This window comes from Carcharhinus amblyrhynchos, chromosome 32, assembly GCF_965287045.1.
Source record: "Carcharhinus amblyrhynchos chromosome 32, sCarAmb.v2.hapA, whole genome shotgun sequence".
Lineage (NCBI taxonomy): Eukaryota > Metazoa > Chordata > Chondrichthyes > Carcharhiniformes > Carcharhinidae > Carcharhinus > Carcharhinus amblyrhynchos.
This window is the reverse complement of record NC_137355.1, coordinates 12,040,973-12,057,616: the sequence shown is the minus strand read 5'-3', so window position 1 is coordinate 12,057,616 and position 16,644 is coordinate 12,040,973. Positions and strand designations below refer to the sequence as shown.

At 47.6% G+C, this 16,644-nt stretch overlaps 1 protein-coding gene across 2 annotated transcripts in view; it reads right to left on the bottom strand.

Annotated features, from left to right (window-relative positions):
• Window positions 1-16,644, bottom strand: part of cd276 (CD276 molecule) — a 231,140-nt gene that overhangs the window by 181,314 nt on the left and 33,182 nt on the right. For both annotated transcript variants that reach the window (XM_080216223.1, XM_080216225.1), the window contains exon 2: window positions 4,155-4,330. In XM_080216223.1, the coding sequence (XP_080072349.1) occupies window positions 4,155-4,218 (64 nt within the window). In that variant the 5' untranslated portion in view covers window positions 4,219-4,330. The remainder of the gene's footprint in view (window positions 1-4,154; window positions 4,331-16,644) is intronic.

Genomic DNA, 16,644 nt, shown 5'->3' with positions numbered 1-16,644 from the left:
AGCAGCCACAGTTAGTTACTGAAATATCCTGATTTTAAACAGCACAATGGTACAACTTGATGGACTGGAATCGAGAGAGAGGCGATGGCCTCGTGATATTATCACTAGGTTATTAATCCAGAAACTCAGCTAATATCCTGGGGACCCGGGTTCGAATCCCGCCACGGCAGATGGTGGAATTTGAATTCAATTTAAAAACATCTGGAATTAAAAATCTATTGTTGATTATTGGAAAAACCCATCTGGTTCACTAATGTCATTTAGGGGAAGGAAATCTGCCATCCTTACCCGGTCTGGCCTCCATGTGACTCCAGAGCCACAGCAAAGTGACTGACTCTCAACTGCCCTCAGGCAACTCGGGGTGGGCAATAAATGCTGGCCAGAGGCGGCCCCCGGTGGAACGGTGACTCCAGGCTGAATGGTCACCCTGGGCAGAACGGTGACCCCGGGCGGAACGGTGACCCCGGGCATTGGGGCTGTTTTATTCCCTGCCCTGTTCTTACACCTTTGCTTATCCAATTAAACCTAAGAAATGTGACAACCGATCCGTCCACTGCAAACCCCCACAAAGAGCGATGTGATAACGATCGGATAATCTGTTTTCCGTGATGTTAATCGAGGGATAAACATTGGCCCCAACACCGGCTAGGATGCTCCGGTCTTCTTTGACGTGGCACCCGGCAATCTTTTATGCCTATATCCGAGGAACTTCTCCCAGGGTTTGGAGGGAATCCATCGCACGTTAACTATCACATCTTCAAGAAAAGGAATGTTGATTACTGCCCATTGGTTCTCCTTTGCCTGACTCAAAACCAGGAAGATATGAGAACTTTCCAAATGCACATCTCCCACAGCAAAGAAATCCTGCCTTTCAACCACATTTACTCACAGCAATTAGAGTTGGGAGCTTTAAAGGGACAGGCGAGGTGCAGTACCACACTGCCTTAGCAACTGGATAATACAGTCTCTATCAGCTACAACAACACATCACCCAACTTACTGTAAGCAAGGATATCGAACATCCACTGTGCTTATATTAATATACCTTAAAAGGGTGGGAATTACTGCTGCCAATATTAAAAATGAAAAAGTTTGAACTCTCCAAACAAATTCCTTTCTCTGAACTTTTAACCCAGGCCCATTCACAAGTTCAAGGAGAGTGAGGGAGAGCGATTGAGGGACACGGCAAGTTTGAAACCAAACAACTGCAATAGTGCTGCTTGGGGCGGCACAGTGGTTAGCACTGCTGCCTCACAGCGGTGGGGACCCAGGTTCGATTCCGGCCTCAGGTTACTGTCTGTGTGGAGTTTGTGCATTCTCCCCGTGTCTGCGTGGGTTTCCTCAGGATGCTCTGGTTTCCCTCCACAGTCCAAAGATGCGCGCATTAAGTAGATTGGCCACGTTAAATTAAGCCTAGTGTCAGGGGGATTAGCAGGGCAAATATGAGGGGTTTCGGGAACAGAGCCTGGGTGGGATTGTGGTCAGTGCAGAACTTGATGGGCCGAATGGCCTCCTTCTGTGCGATAGGGATTCTATGAATAAAGGAACAGGTGGTGGACAAAGCCCATGGTTTGGAGGAGTGCAGAGAACAAAGGACAAAGAATAAAGAGAAGCACAGCACAGGAACAGGCCCTTCACCCCTCCAAGCCCGTGCCGATCATGATGCCCTAACTAAACTAAACATATTCTGCCCTGACTCGGGCAATATCCCTCTATTCCATCCCTATTCATGTACCTATCCAGGTGTTAATGTGCCTGCTTCCACCGCCTCCTCTGGCAGCACGTTCCAGGCACCCACCACTCCCTGCGTGAAAAGCTTTCCCCCCTCACCGTGAACCTGTACCCCCTTGTAATTGAGAACTTGGAGGATTGTAGACTCAGGGTAGGTTACAGACAGAGGTGGTGAGGAGACTATGGAGGGTTTATACTTGCCAATGTGTCCAGCCACAAGTTGAAAGGTATTTGGCACACAGAGTGGGATGCAATGTCAGCTTTATTTTCTTTACCAAGTTAATGGAAGAGCTAGCTGTGTTCATGTCCGGAGGAGTGGATCAAAGCCGGAAACAGGGACACGGCAACAAGGAATGAGCTAAAATAGAACAACGACAGAAAGCACGGTGGCACAGTGGTCAGCACTGCTGCCTCACAGCGCCAGGGACACAGATTCAATTCCAACATTGGGTCACTGTCTGTGCAGAGTCTGCACATTCTCCTCATCTCTGTGTGGGTTTACTCCCACAGTCCGAAAGACGTGCTGGTTAGGTGCATTGGCCGTGCTAAATTCTCCCCCAGTGTACCCAAACAGGCGCCAGGCTGTGCGATTTTCACAGTAACTTCATTATAGTGTTAATGTAAACCTACTTTTGACACTGATAAATAAATAAATCTTGTGGTGCAGTGGGGTCAGCGTCCCTGCCTCTGAGCCACAAGCGTAGGGTTCAAATCTCACCCACAGTCCAAAGATGTGCAGGTTAGGTGGATTGGCCATGCTAAATTGTCCCTTAGTGTCGGGGGACTAGCTAGAGTTAATGCATGGGGTTAATGGGACAGGGGCTGGGTGGGAGTGTGGTCAGTGCAGTCTTGATGGGCCGAATGGCCTCCTTCTGCACTGTAGGGCTTCTACGATTGGATGACTGGACGGCCAAGGTGCGTGCGTTCATAACGCTGCCAAACAGGTTGAATGTCAACCTGCAAAACACGTCCATGGCTGGCGGCAAGAGTGAGAGAGGTGTCAGGTGAGCCACACTTGAGGTGGCGAGGCCTCCGTCAAGCCTCCTGGCGACAAATCCAGCGCCCAGTTCCTGGCATTACTAGCTATGGACACAGATGAAAGTCTGCCTTCGTGCACCACTAGATGCGGGAAGAGAATTTCAATGGGCTTCTATCCAATGCATTGTCGAATGAATGAGTTTGGCTAGAATTCAATCGGGAAATATCTTCCTCCTCTTGCTCTGAACAACGCAGATGGGAAATTAGCTTCATTCTCACACTAATCCTTTCCTGAAAACCATCCAAAGGAAAACGGGGGAAAGTATCTTCGATGAGTCCGAAAAAGCACCGAGATTACAGACAACCAAAGTGAACATTAAGGGGTTTGTTTAATTGGGGGGTACAAAATAAGGCCTCACAGACCACAGAAACCAGGGTTAACTGATTTATGAGTGATCCATTGGAATTATAACCTTTCACCCAGCTCCTACTCCCCACTGTATTTTATAAATATATTACGGTCTCAAAATAAAACATGGAAACTTTGCAATGGTCACGAGAGCAAATACAACAGGGATTAAATCACAGAATCCCTACAGTGCAGAAGGAGGCCATTCAGCCCATCAAGCTGAACAACAAATAATTCTACCCAGATCCTATCCCCTTAACTCTACGTATTTACCCTGATAATACCCCTGACACTAAGGGGCAATTTAGCATGGCCAATCCACCTAACCTGCACATTTTTGGATATCAAAGAGCAAATTAACATGGCCTAACCACCTAATCTACACACCCTTGGACACTAGGCAGCAATTTAGCATGGCCAATCCACCTAACTCGCACATCTTTGTAGTGTGGGAGGAGACCGGAGCACCCAGAGGAAACCCACACAGACATGGAGAGAACATACAAACTCTGCACAGTCACCGATAGCCGGGATTGAACCCGGGTCCCTGGCACTATGAGGCAGCAGTGCTAACGTTGCCACCGAGTCACCCACATCTACGTCTATGCATTAATGTATTCATACAAAATCTTAACCCATTGATATAGACGCCTACCCATACATCATCACGCAACCAATAATTTACAGAAATGTCTCACTGATGTATTCTGCCCAATTATTATCCATCATTATAATTTGGGTGGCACAATAGCACAGTGGTTAGCTCTGGAAACGTGCAGGCTCTGCACAGACAGTGACCCAAGCCAGAATCGAACCCGGGTCCCTGGCTCTGTGAGGCAGCAGTGCTAACCACTATGCCATGCTGGTCCAGATTTTGTCTGCTCCCACTCCAAATCCCTATGTTTCTACAAGTGCCTGTGTCGATGAGCTGTACCTATCCGAACCCACTCTGTATTTATATTATTCACTACTGACGGGATGTGTGCTGTGTCTTTCAGTGTCAGCACACTGTTACCATGCAAGATTGAGGTCTTACCTCTACAGTGTCCCAGCAGCAGATGGACTGCAAAGCACGCAGACAAGACGGCAGTGTACATCATTGGGCTTAGCAACAATTCAGCAGCGAAGAGCGAGGAAACTAACTTCAGGCGATCCACTTATTTCAACAAAGGTGTCGAGTTTAGAATTCCCCCACAAAAATCAGCTTCCTGCCTGTGGACAAGACAGAGAAATAGATGTGGAAATTATTGTGACAACATTACGTAGGTGGCAAGATTTATACAGTAGAAATATTACACAGTGGGGAATAGGAGTGGTTAGCACTGCTGCCTCACAGCATTGGGACCCAGGTTCAATTCTAGCCTTGGGTCACTGTCTGTATGGAGTCTGCACGGGTTTCCTCCGGGTGCTTCGGTTTCCTCCCACAGTCCGAAAGACATGCTGGTTAGGTGCATTGACCCGAAAAGACGCCAGAGTGCGGCGACTAGGGGGTTTTCACAGTAACTTCATTGCAGCGTTAATATAAGCCTTACTAATAAATGAACTCTAAACTTCCCTTAAGACCATCGAGCCTTCGAGGAGAAGATCGTGGCCGATTTGGACCATAAATTGATTTCTCCACTTTCTCCTCAATAGGCCTTTACCCAGCAAAAACAAAATTTCTCCAGAAGGTTTTGAAGCCACCTACTAGGGTATGGTTTCACAGAGAACAACTGCTGTGAACACCTCATTCATAAGGTCGTGATGGTTGAAATTTTTCGTAACCCATTAAATTCCACCAGAAGATTGGAAAGCAGCCAAAGTGACACCCTTGTTCGAAAAGGGGGAAAGGCAGAAGGGATGGAACTACAGGCCAGTTGGTTTAACATCTATTATTGGCAAGATGCTGGAGCCAATAATCAAAGAGGAAATAACTAATCATTGTGGAAAGTTGAATATGATCAAACCTCCTTAATATAATTTCACAAAATTATGTTTGACAAATTTCTTAAATTCTTGAGAATGTAACAGGGAGAGGAGATAGAGGGGAACCTGTAGATGTTGTGTATTTAAATTTCCAAAAGGTATTTGACAAGGTGCCACATAAGAGGCTGGTGCATAAAGTAAAAGTCCATGAAATTTGAGGGCGTGTGTTAATATACATTGAAAATTGATTGTCACATAGAAAACAGGTATTTGGAATAAATAGGCCCTTTTCAGAGTGGAATACTTCTGGAGTACCGCAGGGATGGCACTGTAGCACAGGGGTGGCATGGTGGCACAGTGGTTAGCACTGCTGCTTCACAGTGCCAGGGACCCGGGTTCGATTCTGACCTCAGGTCACTGTCTGTGCGGAGTCTGCACGTTCTCCCTGTGTCTGTGTGGGTTCTCTCCGGCTGCTCCAGATTCCTCCCACATTCTGAAAGGTGCATTGACCCAAACAGGCGCTGGAGTGTGGCGACTAGGGGAATTTCACAGTAACTTCATTGCAGTGTTAATGTAAGCCTTACTCCTGACAAATAAGCTTGATCAGTTCTTGGCCCGCAATTGTTCACTATTTACATTTTTGATCCAGGCGAAGGAACAGAATGTAATGTTCCCAAATTTGCTGATGATACGAAAATAAGTTGAAGGCCATATTTTGAGGAGGATACGGTTATTCTGTGATGGGATAGAGATAGATTGGGTGATTGGAAGAAAACCTGCAAACGGAGTTTAATGTGGGGAAGTGCGAGGTCACACACTTTGATAGGAGGAATCAAAAAGGTAGACTATTATCTAAATGGAGAGAGATTGCAGGTGAGTGAAGTACAGAGGGACCTGGGTGTTCTAGTGCATGAGTCACAAAATGCTCGCTGGCAGGTTCAACAAGTCATTAAGACGAGAAACGAAATTTTGCCCTTTATTGCAAAGGAGTTGGAGTTTAAAAATAGGAAAGTTTTGTTGCAATTGTACAGGGAGTTAGTGAGGCCTCAGCTGAAATACTGCATACAAGTTTTGTGTCCCCTTACATTAAAAAGGATATAGTAACATTGGACCAGGTTTAAAGTCTAACCAGTTTATTTGGTAGCACGAGCTTTCGGAGCGTTGCCCCTTCATTAGGTGAGCGCTGACCTGCTGAAGGAACAGCGCTCTGAAAGCTTGTGCTACCAAATAAATGTGTTGGAATTTAACCTGGTGTTGTGAGACTACTTACTGTGCCCACCCCAGTCCAACACTGGCAGCTCCACATCATAACACTGGAGACAGTCCAAAGGAGATTTACCAAGCTAATTCCTGGGATGAGAGACTTGTCCTATCAAAACAGACTAAATAGTATTCCTTGGAGTTTAGAAGAGTGAGGGGAGGTGGGGTGGGTGGGGGAGGGGGTGACCTTATTCAAACATATAAGGTCCTGAGGGGGCTTAACAGGGTGGATGGTGAGATGTTTTTAACTAGTGGGAGAGTCTCAAACAAGGCTACATGGCTACAAGTTTTGGGCAGCACGGTGGCACGATGGTTAGCGCTGCTGCCTCACAGTGCCAGGGTCCCAGGTTCAATTCCAGCCTCGGGTCACTCTCTGTGTAGAGTTTGCACATTCTCCCCACGTCTGCGTGGGTTTCCTCCGGGTGCTCTAGTTTCTCCCCACTGTCCAAAAGATGTGTGGGTGAGGTTGATTGGCCATGGTAAATTGCCCCTAACATCAGGGGATTAGCAGGTTAAATGCGTGGTGGTTACGAGAATAGGGCCGGGGTGGGTAGTGGTTGGTGCAGACTCGATGGGCCAAATGGCCTCCCTCGCTACTGTAGGGATTTTATGAAGATAAAGGGCCGGTCGTTTAAAACTGAAATGCAAAGAATTTCTTCTCACAGGGAGTGGTGAATCCTGGAATTCTCTGCCCTGTAGGGTGAGAAGCATTTAAGGTGGAGGTGGATAAGTACTGGATAGATCGGGGAATAGAGGGCTATGAGGAAATGGCATCGACAAGGAGTTGAGGCTGGCAAAGATCAGCTATGGTCATATTGAATGGTGGGACAGGCTGGAAGGGCCTGGTGGCCTAATCCTGCTCCTATTTCCTGTGTTTTTCAGAAAGTGTCAATCACTTGAAGATGAGCACAATACTGTCTGCACACCAACATTTCTATATCAGCAGTGCTTCAGTTGGGAGCATTCTTCACTTCTGACTCAATGCCAGTCCATCCCAGCGACTTGTGCACAGAATATCTTGGCCAATGAGAGCATACTGATGGTGACTTTCAAATAAGGATTCAAACCCAAAGCCCATCCGCCCTCTCCAGTGCAACATCTCTGGGCACCATCTCAAAGAAGGGTAGGGCAATCCTCAAATTCTATACCTTAACCATTACCTCAAAAGAGGTCTAGTCATTGTGGCATTGCTGCTTGTGGGATCTTGCCCTGCATGATGTACATCCCAATGACTCCACCTCCAAACTTCTTAATTGGCTGTTTAGTGAAGTCTGCATGTTCTCCCCGTGTCTGCATGGGTTTCCTCCGGGTGCTCTGGTCACCTCCCACAGTCTGAAAGACGTGCTGGTTAGATGCATTGACCATGCACCCTCAGTGTACCTGAACAGCCGCCTGAGTGTGGCAACTAGGGGATTTTCACAGTAACTTCATTGCAGTGTTAATGTAAGCCTACTTGTGGCCAATTAACTTTTACTTACTACGTTTTGGAATGTCCATGGGTCGTGATGGTGCTATTTAAATGCAAGAGTGTCTCGCTATGTTTAACTAATAATAAAGGTTAAGTCGCCATTTGATTGTGATTTATTATTGTCACGTATATTAACATACAGTGAAAAGTAGTGTTTCTTGAGTGCTATACAGGCAAAGCATACTGTTCATAGAGAAGGGAAGGAAAGGGTGCAGAATGTAGTGTTACAGTCTTAGCTAGGGTGTAGAGAAAGATCAACTTAATGCAAGGTAGGTCCATTCAGAAGTCTGACAGCAGCAGGGAAGAAGGTGGAAGAATGTCTGGGGTGCATGGGGTCCTTGATTATGTTGGCTGCTTTTCCAAGGCAGAGGGAAGTTAGACAGAGTCAATGGATGGGAGGCCATTGTCCCTGTTGGCCAGAGGCTGCCCTGCCCTGTGAGGGGGAGCGCTGACCGGTGATGATTTAACCTGAGGATCACCACACCTTAGGTGAGGGGGCAATGTTGAGAAGGCAGGGCCTTCATGAATAACCTCAGCCGCTATGGGAATTGAACCCATCACCCTGCCATCACTGACCAGCCGTCCAGCCAACTGAGCTAAACCGATTCCCCCTAACCAATAACAGTATTGTAGTCAGTGCTTCTGTGATAGCAGCGAACTCAGAACAGACAGGAAGCTCCTTGAATAACTCCCTGGATAACTCAAGAGGCTGTTGTCCCTGGGAAAATCGATGACCTGGGAACAGCTGGGTTGGAAAGGTTCATAAACCCCGTAGAGAGAGAGCAGCAACAGCTCCTTCCATCGTGGAAACCAAGATCATTCAGGCTCCCTGAACAATCGTGATCGCTCCTCCCAGACTTTACCCTATCCATTCTGCCTGCAAACTCTGCAACAGATTAGAAAAATCTGCCCCTACTCCAACTCCCATTCATGTCCAGAACAGCTATTCAAACCTTTCCCCGTTACAGCCCCTTAATAGTGCAGAAGGAGGCTATTCAGCCCATCGAGTCTGCGCTGGCTCCCTGAAGGAACATTCAACCTACCCCACTCCCCTACCTTATTTCCCCGAACTATGGGCAGCACAGTGGTTAGCACTGCTGCCTCACGGCACCAGGGATCTGGGTTCAATTCCGGCCTCAGGTCACTGTCTGTGTTTGCACATTCTCACCGTGTCCGCGTGGATTTCCTCTGGGTGCTCCGGTTTCCTCCCACAGTCCAAAGATATGTGGGTTAGGTTGATTGGCCATGCTAAATTGCCCCTTAGTGTCAGGGGGATTAGCAGGGTAAATATATGGGGTTGCAGGAGTAGGAATAGGGTGGGATTGTTGTCAGTGCAGGTTCAATGGGCTGAATGGCCTCCTCTTGCACTATAAGGATTCTGATTCTATAAAATTTGCACATTCTTCTTTTTCAGATAGCAATTCTCTTTTGAATATGTCGATCGAACCTGCCTCCACCACGCTCTCAAAAGTTTCACTAAATTACAGAATCCCCACAGACAGAAAGAGGCCATTCGGCCCATCGAGTCTGCACTGACAACACTCCCACTCAGGCCCTCTCCTTGAACTCCCACATAATACCCCTGACACCAAGGGGCAAGCCCACCCAGACTTGTTCCCCCTAACCTCAAGTATTTACCCCACTAATCCCCCTAATCTACACTAAGGGGCAATTTAGCATGGTCAATCCAACTAACCCACATCATCTCTGGAGTGTGGGAGGAACCTGGAGCACCCGGAGGAAACCCATGCAGACACAGGGAGAACGTGCAGACTCTGCACAGTGACCCAAGCCGGGAATCGAACCCGGGTCCCTGTCGCTGTGAGGCAGCAGTGCTAACCACTGTGCCCCTGTGCTGCTCGTTTGCTCCAGACTCCAACCATCCTCTGGGTGAAAAAACATTTCCTCCCTTCACTTTGATTTCTTTTGCCTGTTATTTTGAGTCTGGGCCCTCTAGCTCTCCTGAGAGGGAGCAGTTACTCACTATTTATCAGACCCCTCAGGATTTTGTAGACCTATACCACGTCTCCTAGAATGGAAGAATAGAATCCTTACAATGCGGGAGAAAGCCATTCGGTCCATCGAGCCTACACCAACAATGATCCCACCCAGGCCCTATCCCTGTAACCCCATAAATTTACCTTCCTAGTCTCCCTGACACTAAGGGGCAATTTAGCATGGCCAATCCACCTAACCTGCTCATCTTTGGAGTGTGGGAGGAAACCAGAGAACCCGGAGGAAACCCACACAGACACGGGGAGAATGTGCAGACTCCACACAGACAGTGACCCAACCCAAGAGCTGAACCTGGGTCTTTGGTGCTGAGAGGCAGCAGTGCACACCCACTGTGCCACCATGCTGCCCGGCCTTCTTTTCTCCAAAGAAAATGGTCCCAACCTCTCCTCACAGCTCCAGTTGTTTATCCCTGCAATCATTCTTGTGAATCCCCCCCGCCAATGTCTTGGCATCTTCCCTCAAGTTCGGCGTCCGGAGCTGGACACCTTCTCCAGGTGAGGCCAAGCCAACTTACGACATGGTCTGCATTTTGTTGAACAGGAAAAAGATATGGAGAGTTTCCAACATGGCAGCCTCGCAGCTGGAGAGAAGTAGGCCGCAGTCAGACAGCTGTTCAATGGAAATGATTAATCATCGCTTGGGAGAGGAGCCAGAACTTGAGTCAGAGTGCACACAGCTTTGTTTGCATGGCCAGCACAATAAGCCTTAAATTTACTTACTAGTGTCACAAGTAGGCTTACATTAACACTGCAATGAAGTTACTGTGAAAATCCCCTACTCGCCCACACTCCGGCACCTGTCTGGGTACACTGATGGAGAATTTAGCACGGCCAATTCACCCAACCCAGCACTTCTTTCAGACTGTGGGAGGAAACTGTTACTGCCTGTCTGGGCCCTCTAGCTCTCCCGAGAAGGAGCACTTACTCACTATTTACCAGGCCCATACCCCTCCGATTTTGTACACCTTTACCAAGTCTCCTAGAGTAGAAGAATAGAATCCCTACAGTGCACCATTCGGTCCATCGAGCCTGCACCAACAACAATCCCACCCAGGCCCTATCCCCATAACGCCACAAATTTACCTTCCTAGTCCCTCTGACACCAAGGAGGGAGAAAACCCATGCAGACATGGGGAGAACGTGCTAACTTCAGGAAGACAGTGACCCAAGCCGGGAATCAAACCCAGGTCCCTAGTGTTGTGAGGTAGCAGTGCTAACCGCTGTGTCACCATGCCACCCTGTAGGGCTTGACCAAATTTGGAGTAACAAAGCTCTGTCTGTTCTAAGGGGCTTTGCAGACAAAAAAGTTAATTTTTAACTTGTATTTCTGTGTTGCAACAGCTTTGCTTGTCTCATGGGCGAAAGAAACTCTTAATCCCACTGTCAGTGTACAAATATTGAAGCAAATAAGTAATGTTTTGGAATTTTGCAGATCCTAAACACATCATCAAAAGGTTGATAAAACTTGGAAGTTTTCTTTATTCGTTTGTGGGACATGGGTGTTGCTGACTAGGCCAGCATTTATTGCCCATCCCTAGTTGCCCCTCGAGAGGGTGTTGCCTTCTTGAATCGCTGCAGTCCACAATGCCGTTTGGGAAGGAATTCCAGGATTTTGACCCAGCGACTATGAAGGAACGGCAGATATATTTCCAAGTCAGGATGGTGAGGGGCTTGGAGGGGAACTTGCAAGTGATGGCATTCCCGTGTATCTGCTGTCCTTGTCCTTCCAGATGGAAGTGGCTGTGGGTTTGGAAGGTGCTGTCTAAGGATCTTTGGTGAATTGCTGCAGTGCATCTTGTAGATGGTACACACTGCTGCTACTGAGCGTCAGTGGCGGTGTCTTATCAGTTAAAGTTACAAGTATTTCTGGGAGAAATAAACTCTTGATATATTTGAGAAGTCTCACAACACTAGGTTAAAGTCCAACAGGTTTATTTGGAATCACGAGCTTTCGGAGCACTGCTCCCTCATCAGCTACGATTTCTTCCAAGTCATTTATATATATTACAGAGGTCCCAGCACTGATCCCTGCGGAACACCACTAATTCCAGACGTCCATTCAGAAAAACACCCTTCCACCGCTACCCTCTGTCTCCCATGGCCAAACCAGCTCTGAATCCACCTGGTTAGTTCACCCCTGATCCTGTGTGATTTAACCTTTTGCTTCAGCCTGCCTCACGGGACCTTGCCAAGGGCTTCACTACAGTAGGGTTAACAAGATCTGGATCCTGGAAACTCTCCGAACTCGCCTGCGACTGGGATTCTCCGGTCCCGCTGTGGTGAAGAGAGGTTTGGCCGAATGTCAAGCTTTCCGCTCTCGCTGGCAGGGCCCGGAAAATTCTGGCCTAACATATTTGGAAGCACGTTACGTGCCAGGGTTAAGCATCCTGCTGTGTACACTCACAAGTGACACCCACATTCCATGAAAGAATAAAGGCGAAGAAACTCGGTGTTTCAGGAGAGTGGGTGTCCTCATTTTCACTCCCCAACCACAGATCTCAAAGCCGTCTGCTGGGCCCCCTTTGCATCACTTGGTTGCGATTAGCTCACAGACCAGACGTCGGTACATGAGACTTAGCAACTCACTGGCTGACTGTTTTGAGCCACCCAAGGAGCCCATGTGTTTTGCGGAGCTGAGCACTGTTCTTCATTAGAGTTAGAGCAGAACTCGTGATCCGTCCCGAAAAATATTGCCAGGGCATCATTTTCCAGTTATTCATGTGACACTATAAATACATAATGCTCCCTTGAGACACTCTGGTCAGATCCCATTTGGAGTATTGTGAGCAGTTTTGGACCTCGTATCTAAGAAAGGATGTGCTGTCCTTGGAAGGGGTCCACAGGAGGTTCAAAAGAATGATCCCTGGAATGAAGAGCTTATGAGGAACAGTTGCGGACTCTGGGTCAGCACTCGTTGGAGTTTAGAAGGATGACGGGGGGGAGGGGGGGGGGGGGGATCTTATTAAAACTTACAGGATACTGCAAGGCCTGGATAGAGTGGGCGCGGAGAGGCTGTTTCCACAATTAGGAAGAACTAGAACCAGAGGGCACAACCTCAGGCTAAAGGGACAATTCTTTAAAACAGAGATGAGGAGGAATTTCTTCAGCCAGAGAGTGGGGAATCTGTGGAGCTCTTTGCCGCAGAAGGCTGCGGAGGCCAAGTCATTGAGTGTCTTTAAGACAGAGATAGATAGGTTCTTGATTAATAAGGGGATCAGGGGTTATGGGGAAAAGGCAGGAAAATGGGGGTGAGAAAAATATCAACCATGATTGAATGACGGAGCAGACTCAAATGGGCTGAGTGGCCTCATTCTGCTCCTACGTCGCATGGCGGCACAGTGCTCAGTACTGCTGCCTCGCAGTGCCTGGGACCCAGGTTCGATTCCCGGCTTGGGTCACTATCTACGTGGAGTTTACACATTCTCCCCGTGGCTGCGTGGGTTTCCTCCGGGTGCTCCGGTTTCCTCCCACAGTCCAAAAGACGTGTTGGTTAGGGTGCATTAGCCATGCTAAATTCTCTGTGTACCCAAACAGGCGTGTGGCAACTAGGGGATTTTCACAGTAACTTCATTGCAGTGTTACTGTAAGCTTACTTCTGACACTACTAAATAAACTTTAAAACTTTGGAAGGTATCAGCTGGTCTTGAACAGACTCAGGGACAGAGTAAGGACAGAAGACACATGGGAACATCACCACTTAAAAAGTATTTAAAAGCTACTTGAAAATAACACAGAGGGCGGAATTTTTTCGCCAAGTCCGACTGATTTTCGTACAATCCCGCCCAAGGCCCGTGGAGAATGCCGTTCTCCCAGCCTCGCCCGCCCCTGGAATCAGGACAGGCTTGTCAGTGAGCTCGACTGGTCTCCATACAAGGCGGAAATTTTCCAGCCATTCCTGCCGGTGGAATGTTCCGGTCCAGCAGACAATGAGCCACTGTTGCAGGTTGACCAGTGGCAGCGGGTGAGAGTAACGGGAAAACCCATTGACGGCGGCGGGACAGGAAGATTTCGCCATTGGAAAATGGAAGGCTGATCTAACAACAGTAAAATAATCAGCTGCGGGGATGGGGAAGAGGGGTGGTGGGGAATGGTTTTAGAACTGTTTCCTTGTGGCAATCAAGTTGATGACCAGAAATTATAGGATCACAGAATCCCTACAGTGCAGAAGGAGGCCATTCAGCCCATTGAGTCTGCACTGACCACAATCCCACCCAGGCCCTATTACCATAACCCCACATATTTACCCTGCTAGTACCCCTGACACTAGTATCAATTTAGTGTGGTCGATCTACCAGACACACACATCTTTGGACACTAAGAGGCAACTTACTATGGCCAATCTACCTAAGCTGCACATCTTTGGGCACTAAGGGGCAATTTAGCACGGTCAAACCTCCCAACGTACACATCTTTGGATTCTAAGGGGCAATTCAGCACGGCCAATGCACCCAACCAGCACATCTTTTGGATTGTGGGAAGAAACTGGAGCACCCGGAGAAAAAACACACACACACACACACACACACACACACACGGGGAGAACGTGCAAACTCCGCATAGACAACAACACAAGCTGAGAATTGAACCCAAGTCCCTGGCACTGAGGCAGCAGCGCTAACCACTGTGCCACCGTGCTGTCCATAATCCCACCACCTCTCACATAGATCCAGTCATACATTTAAGATTATTGGCAAAAGAACCCAGAAGAGGAATGAGAAATCATTTCACTAAGTGGCATGTTACGATCTGGAATACATCATGCAAAAGGCTGGTGGCATCGGATTCCACTGGAGCTTCCTGAATGAGATTGGTCATGCTTTCAACAAGTTAATTTGCAGGAGAAAGCTGGAGTATGAAATGAAATTGTTTAAAGTTTATTTATTAGTGTCACAAGTAAGGCTTACATTAACAGTGCAATGAAGTTACTGTGAAAATCCCCGATTTGCCACACTCCAGCGCCTGTTTGGGTACACTGAGGGAGAAGTTAGCACCTAACCAGCACCTCTTTTGTACTGTGGGGGGAAACCGGAGCACCCAGAGGAAACCCACGCAGACACGGGGAGAATGTGCAGACTCCGCACAGTCCCTGGCACTGTGATGGATGTGAGACTGGTTTGCGTGATGGATTGGGCTACATTCATGACCTTTTGTAGTTCCTTGTGGTCTTGGGCAGAACAGGAGCCATAACCAAGCTGTGATACATCCGGAAAGGATGCTTTCTGTGCTGCATCTGTAAAAACCCGTGAGAAAGTAGAGGCATTGGTGGTCTTTAACTTAACAGAAGAATAGAAGCTCCTTCAATCGGCTGCCGTCGGTGGTGGTAGAGGCAAACTCGCTTAAAAGACTTCTGGATGAGTATATGGGATCTAATGGCATTGGAAGTTACAGATAGTTCTATGGCCTGGTAGGTATAGATGTGATCGGCACAACTTGTGGGCCGAAGGGCCTGTTTGTGCTGTAGTGTTCTATGTTCAAAGAGCTGACACCAATGGAACGGGCCGAGTGGCCCCTTCTGTGCTATAAGATGCTATATTTCTGGATTAAGTTGGCCTAAAGCAGTCAGAGTTGCTATAGTGAGCAGGTAGGCGAGAGTAGGATGGGAGAGAACAGGTCTAGGCATCTGTTGTTCTGTATGAAGCGGAACCCACATTTTAAATGCCCTTCAGCGCCACAATATGGTTCCTCCTCGGGCCAAGTCAATATTGGGTTATTTCTGTTGGAGGTGGGCAGCCTGCCAGAGGTTCCAGCTGCACTGTAGAGTTTGCTGCATTGTTCCTCGTGTCAGCACTCCATCGATATTCCGAGCTTTAGTTCCTGCAACCCGGAATTGGCCTTGTGCCATTTTGACATCTGTGCTCCTTGCCCACATTCCTTGACTGGCAGCGTGACTCACCACCTTGTGGTCTCTGCAGCGTAGAAGAGCAGTTAGCAGAAGGTTGGGTTTGGACTTGTCGGATGTGAGCTGCTCCCCATCCAAGATGTCATTATCTGGGGCATTATCTCTTTGATTTGACTTGGTGATAAAGTGGAAATATTCAAATGCTTCAAGTTTCTAGGTGTTCAGATCACCAACAACGCTGGTATTAAGTTAAGAAAGTCCACCAATGCCTCTACTTTCTCACGGGTTTTTACATATGCACCACAGAAAGCATCTTTTCCGGTTGTATCACAGCTTGGTCATGGCTCCTGCTCTGTCCAAGACCGCAAGAAACTACAAAAGGTCATGAATGTAGCCCAATCCACAAACCAGCCTCACATCCATCTACACTTCCTGCTGCCTCGGCAAAGCAACCAGCATAATGAAGGACCCCACGTACCTCAGACATTCCCTCTTCCACCTTCTTCCATCGGGAAAAAGATACAAAAGTCTGAGGTCACGTACTAACCGACTCAAGAACAGCATCTTCCCAGCTGCCAAACTTCCGAATGGACCTACCTCGCATTAAGCCGATTTCTCTCTACACCCTAGCTATGACTGTAACACTACATTCTGCACTCTCTGCTATGAATGGTATGCTTTGTCTGTATAGCGCACAAGAAACAATACTTTTCACTGTATACTAATACATGTGACAATAACAAACCAAATCAAAATGACTGTAACACTACATTCTCCACCCTCTCCTTTCTTTCTCCCCTATGTACTCTATGAACGGTATGCTTTTCACTATATGCTAATACATGTAACAACAATAAAGCAAATCAGAAGTGGCAGTGGCTAATTAATTTTTTTCTCCAGACCTCTCTTTCATTCCTGATGACCTATCAATTTTCCTACAACAGGATTGGTCTGATTTATTTTTAATGCCATCAGATTCAAATCTGATAGGTTCTTGGTATCCGAGTGTCAGCTTTTAAATTGATAAGCTGGATTCGAA